Source organism: Littorina saxatilis, linkage group LG1, assembly GCF_037325665.1.
Source record: "Littorina saxatilis isolate snail1 linkage group LG1, US_GU_Lsax_2.0, whole genome shotgun sequence".
Classification (NCBI taxonomy): Eukaryota; Metazoa; Mollusca; class Gastropoda; order Littorinimorpha; family Littorinidae; genus Littorina; species Littorina saxatilis.
Window position 1 is genome coordinate 45,570,537 of NC_090245.1, and position 6,399 is coordinate 45,576,935.

The 6,399-nt window shown below is 40.7% G+C and overlaps 1 protein-coding gene across 1 annotated transcript in view; it reads right to left on the reverse strand.

Annotated features, from left to right (window-relative positions):
- The window catches only part of LOC138976027 (solute carrier family 12 member 5-like), a 74,600-nt gene extending 68,879 nt beyond the window's left edge, over positions 1-5,721 (reverse strand). The window contains exon 1 of the mRNA XM_070348858.1: positions 4,844-5,721. Coding sequence (XP_070204959.1) covers positions 4,844-5,033 — 190 coding nt within the window. The 5' untranslated portion in view covers positions 5,034-5,721. The remainder of the gene's footprint in view (positions 1-4,843) is intronic.
- Between the last annotated feature and the right edge of the window lie 678 nt (positions 5,722-6,399).

Genomic DNA, 6,399 nt, shown 5'->3' on the forward strand with positions numbered 1-6,399 from the left:
CAATCACTCCGTCACACGCACACGCACACACACACACACACACATACAGTTAAAACTAACGCATCATATCTACTCCATGTATAATTTTCACTTATCCTCCTTTCTGAAACAAAAGGCAAAATGCGATTAGTTATGATGACTACAACCTACACAAATATAAACAGTGTTTTGATACTGAATAGTCGGGTTATACAAGCCACTTTACCCATGCAGCATGGGAACCCTACAATCTGACTGCAGCAGCCTGGTTCTTAAAATAATTCTGACGGTCAACACACTATTCACAGTCCATTTTGAGGAGCAACTGAGGTACTCTCTGATGGTCTTGTTTGAGTGATAACGATGAACTCAGGAGGAAGAAACCAACAGAGGGAAAAAAAAAACATTAAGCTTTAACATTAACCGCAGAAAAATACAGAATCACATGTACCATTATGTAGAACAAAATTCCACAGCAAGCTTTCTTTGGACGACTGTCGTTGAAAAAAAATAACAAAACAAAACGGATTATCAGTAAGCTTAGGTGACACGTTGTAAGAGTTGGAAACACTAGATCTGTCTGTACTTACCGGGGACACGACTGCCAGATCGACACTGCGCTTTCGACAGCTCTTCCTCGCGCAGACACTGGAAACACGCTGTGCAGAACAAACTGTAGGAAATCTCCTTTGGTATCTTCTTTATCTATTTTTCTGGAGCTAAGAAACCGAACAATGTGAAATCGCCTTCCCCGAATCAGCGAATGCAGAGGTGAGAACTGAAAAGTGAATCTATACCACAATCCTTCACGTGACCTGACCTGATCTACATACCACACAAGACACAAACCAGTCACCTGCTTTTACCCCCTCAAAACCCACCACCACCCGTTTTAGTTCTTTGGATACACACTAAATGTTGATCATTACTTCAATAGTTTGAAGATGGTGCTTGAAAAATAACCAGGTAAAATGAGTATTTCGGTGTTTAGTCAAATGTTAAAGTTTCTACCACAGACAGACATACATACATACATACATATTATACATGGGTCATTCTCAGAAATGGTGGTCCAGTGAGAGTGAGTAGGGGTGACACATTTGAAATCATGAAAAAGTAAATTAAAAATATTTCTACCACGACTTTTTTTATCTGAATCTATTCCGGAGACATTAAAGCATTGTTGTATGTCAATAAAAATGGTTTCTATACGTTGGTGTTGTTTTTGTGTGCTTTTCAATTCCGAAGTTCGGCCGTTTCCGGATCGCCGAAGCGTTACACGACTTTCGTGATCAACAATATGTTCAGTCTCATGGCTAAATGCAAACATGCAAACACCAACAAATTACTGCAATCGACAGTCAGGAGTTCAGTCTTGGACGTAGCAACACATCTTTGCAAAAACTCACGCTGAATTTGAAGTTACGGGCTTCCAACAAAAAATTATGAATGTCGTAATGCATCGTATCCAAACTCGACGCGCGAACATCGGACAGCAATGTGCTCCATGACTTTGCCACATCACAGCTATTTTTAGCTCTTTGGCGCACAGTAAGTTCGAACAAGAAAATAGTCCTTTGAATCACAGCCAAATATTCACAGAAAACACCAGAATCATATCATTTGCTGAAACTCATGGCGTCGTTTCCCGACCTACGTTACGACTGAAGATAGTTTTTACTTAATTGTCGAGCCTGCAAAGCTTTGTCACAAACTTACACACCGCGGATGGCGACAATGTAGTGTCGGAAGGATATCGAGTGCAAACAGTCTCTCAAAGCGCGAAGTTTAGCGGAACAAAGCAGCCAAGAAGTTTTCGTATCCTCTGATTGTCGATGTTCGACATTCATCAAGTACTTAAAATGGGTAATCTGAACGCAACAGGAACTTTCAACAAATACAGCAAACTCTGACGAATTGTGTTTTGTGTAGTTATTTTGGGTCAGACGGGTTTTGCCGGCAGGAAAGGCCAAACAGTGCAGATTCATGTCTGTCGCACAGGAACCGAAAGTGGTTCAAGCATTTCGTTTCTGTGTTGCGACATTCACCTTAGTCAGTTCCAAATGTCATTTTTTTTACCAATATTAGTTGAAGTCCTTACCTTTCATAACTAGAATGTGTTGGGTAGAACACAAAAATACTGCAGAACTGATAAAAAATGCACAAAGGATTGAAGGCTTAGGTGGTTTAAAGTTGGAATTTGGTTTCCATGTTACAACATTCATCACGTAAATACAACACTTTAAAACGTCTCTTATTCAGCAACCAATTACTCTTTTTGTCTAATTTTTGCATTATTATACATGTATTGCAAACAATAGACTTCATAGTAAAAACAATTATTTTGTATTTCTTGACACTTTATTTTTTACTTTGTATACACTTTGGACCACCATTTCTGAGAATGACCCACATACATACATACATACGCACAGACAGACAAAAATGACGATTAAAAAAAAGCGTCAAAACGAAAGTAACAGACGGCAGACGACACAAGGGGGATAACCCCGCATCCCTTTTGTCTCATTTGTTTTGTAATGTGTTGTCTTTCTCTTTGTATAGTAAGTCCAGCCTCTTTGCGTCACTGTATAGTTATTTTCTACCCTGACCAACAAACAAAAAAACACAAAAAAATCCCTACCTACCTACCCTATTTTTTGTAGCCATGTTGCCAGAAACATATAACTTTTTGGCCTAAAGAAGAGTGAACACTAGTCTTCTCCACTCAGTTAGACATTTTGACTTGCTGCAGTTTGTTTTCTGCTAAACTGACTCAGAGAGTGGATCATGGAGCAAAAGGAGAAATTTTATATTCTTTTAGAGCAGCATCTTGAATCTTTGGTCTGGATACAAACAAAAAAGATGCATTTTGTATTTAAACTCAAGAAAAGTACAACAAGATTAAGCGTGTCTGCATTCTAGCCCCGGACAAAAATCCCAACATGGAGCAACATTCAAACACTGAAGCCAAAAACAGTTCAAATTGGAAGAAATTGGTGCATCAGGAACATTGTGTACTGCAAAAAATCCAACAAGCCAGTCATCACACAGGACAGACTTTTCGACTTCGTTTTCCAATGTCATGGACATGTAGGACATTCCGGACGTGATAAAACATGGGCAGAAATCAAATAATATTATTTCTGCATTTCAATACCTGCAATGAGTAAGCCTTAAACTAAAGTCATGAATGACTCAAGATGAAATGGTTTTAACAACAATTATAAACCTTTGAACACATTATTTTCCCCAATTCCTATTTCCCCTAGTGAAAACTGGAATTCCCATCTCCACTGAAACTGGATTCCCGTTTACACTAGGGCAAACTGGAATTCCAATCTTCACTAACAAATATCTAGTGGAGATGAGAATTCTAGTTTGCCCTAGTGCAAACTGGAATTCCAATCTCCACTAGTGCAATTCGGAATCTCACTGGATTCTCATTTCCACTGTGACATATATATATACCAATTTTTTTCTTGGACCATTTTCCATATATCTATATATATATACGACTTGTGTCTGTGTGTGTGTCTGTGTGTTTGTGTATCTGTGTATTTGTGTATTTGTGTATTCGCCATGCACGGCCAAAGTTCTCGATGGATCTGCTTCAAATTTGGTGGGCATATTCAGGTTGACCCGGTACAGGACACAACCTGGTCGATATTTCAACACGTGCTCTCAGCGCGCAGCGCTGAACCGATTTTGGTTCCACCTCAGCTACCCGGGCCCCCATACCGACACACCATAGCCGCTACACCACATCACAACGCCAAAGTTCTCGGTGGATCTTTTTCAAATTTGGACACCGTATTCAGCTACACCCCGGACACAATATCATCGATGAGATATTTCAACACGTGCTCTCAGCGCGCAGCGCTGAACTGATTTTGGTTTTTGTGTTCATTTCACCATTATAAGTAACTCTTAATTATCTTCTCATCTTCTCCAGGTTTTCAGCGTTTACCTCCCTTCCTTCGTATGATGCACTATAGTTTGAGGGAGGCATCTTCGGATATTCCCGTTCTGTTACTATTTTTAGAAGGTCACCGCAGTGTCCAGAACGTAAATTGGACCCGTAAATTATCCTCACTGTAAAAGTGCAAAGGTCGAATCAATTTATAGCCACGCGAAAAATACACTGTCATCTATCTCTCTATAGATATGGCTTCTCTGTGTTTGTGTGTGTGTGTGTGTGTGTGTGTGTGTGTGTGTGTGTGTGTGTGTTTTTATGTGAGCAACACCTGTGCATTGTTCAGTTCTGTTTGTGATGTGGTCTGGCGGCTTTTGTGTAATTTTATGTACTGGCCTTCCTTTCAGAAGCCATAACAGTTCAAAAGGGCTTAGAGATAAGCTCTAAATTGCTCAATCCTGTTTGAGTGGAGTTCGCCTCCAAAGGTGATTAACACGGTTACATTCGTCGACAAGGATGGGACTCGATATGGTCAGGAATGGCATTATGGCCACTGAATCATTTTCGTGCTGTTCCCATTCCACGAATCTGGGAGGGACCTAAGCTTGGCGGGTCCATTGTTCGGACCCGGCGAAGCCGGCGTACGGCTCTAAGTACTTCTTCCCGGCGAAGCCGGCTACCCGGCGAAGCGGGTATTCATTCTAGTATATATATATATACACATATATATTTATATATCATAAGTATGATGTGCATAGTCTTGCATGACAACCACTACCACCATCCAACCCCACTACTACCACTACACAAGTACACCCCTCAAAAAAACCAAAAAAAGCACTTATATTATAATGAGCATAATCCAAACTGACCAGAAGTGCAGGGTAATACAGTGTTCCTATCCAGCCACACTTTTACCCCACCACAACAAAAGTAAACAAGTCTTACCCTCGTCAGTCATGTCAATGGCATGAGTTCCGGACTTGGTGACACAAAATCTGTCACCCGACAACCTAGGTTCTCCAAGCTCATCCGAGTCTTTGATGGTAACGCCAGTTGCTGCCGCGTTGGAAGCTCCAGTGTCATTTTTTAGGCAACTGTTAGGGGTTCCTTTCTTTGTACCGCCTTTGCTTGCCATCCTTCTTTTAGTTTTACCCTAATTTCCGAGTCTCTGACTCTGTGTACAGCACAGCATCAAATGGTCTGCTATGCTAGCTCGAGCCCTTTTCAGCCACAGTCCCCGGTACTAGTCGGGACGACATTTACGCTGATCCGAAGGATTAACAGCTTACACACACAGTTTCCGACAAAAGTTAGGCCTACCTATAATCGCTTAGCCCAGGGCCGTGTAATGAGTTCCGACCAAAGTCACTTCACCAGTAGAAAACTATACAGAAGGATCCAGAAAGAAACACGAAGCTTCACCTGCAGTTATCAGCAACACACCGACATTTTCAAAGCTCTATTACTGTCAAGTGCCACAAATAATTATTTTTCGAATATCTCGCTGAAGTTTTTGATTGATTGATAACTTAAAACACTTATCTTTCAGCCTATGCACAATGTCACTGCATGGCTGTTACTTTCGATCGCCATTAACGCCGCGCATGCGTAGATGGAAAATGCGCACGGAACTTAGCACCCGCGCATACATTCTCTCTTCAAGCCGCGGAACAGCCACTTTTGACACAAAACAAAGTATGTTTGGCTTCAAACACAGTTTTAAAAATATTCTGTTGAACACCGTTAGGCTTTACCCGTAGGAATGTCCTCCGTGCCGACATGCAGATTGCACGGTGATCACTTTTTTTCGACCTGCATTCGCGAGCTTTAGTTCTACAAGGATCACAGGCATAAGAAATAAATCGCGCACAAGTCGTCTCGTCCGGAACTCGTCTGAAATGGGCGGACAGTATAATTATAAAGACAGTCATTTTTCCATTTAGTCAAGTTTTGACTAAATGTTTTAACATAGAGGGGGGAATCGAGACGAGGGTCGTGGTGTATGTGTGTGTGTGTGTGTGTGTGTGTGTGTGTGTGTGTGTGTGTGTGCGTGCGTGCGTGCGTGCGTGTAGAGCGATTCAGACCAAACTACTGGACCGATCTTTATGAAATTTGACATGAGAGTTCCTGGGAATGATATCCCCGGATTTTTTATTCTTTTTTGCGATAAATACCTTTGATGACGTCATATCCGGCTTTTTGTAAAAGTTGAGGCGGCACTGTCACACCCTCATTTTTCAATCAAATTGATTGAAATTTTGGCCCAGCAATCTTCGACGAAGGCCGGACTTCGGTATTGCATTTCAGCTTGGTGGCTTAAAAATTAATTAATGACTTTGGTCATTAAAAATCGGAAAATTGTAAAAAAAAAAAAAAAATTTATAAAACGATCCAAATTTACGTTCATCTTATTCTTCATCATTCCCTGATTTCCAAAAACATATAAATATGTTATATTTGAATTAAAAACAAGCTCTGAAAATTAAAAATATAAAAATTAT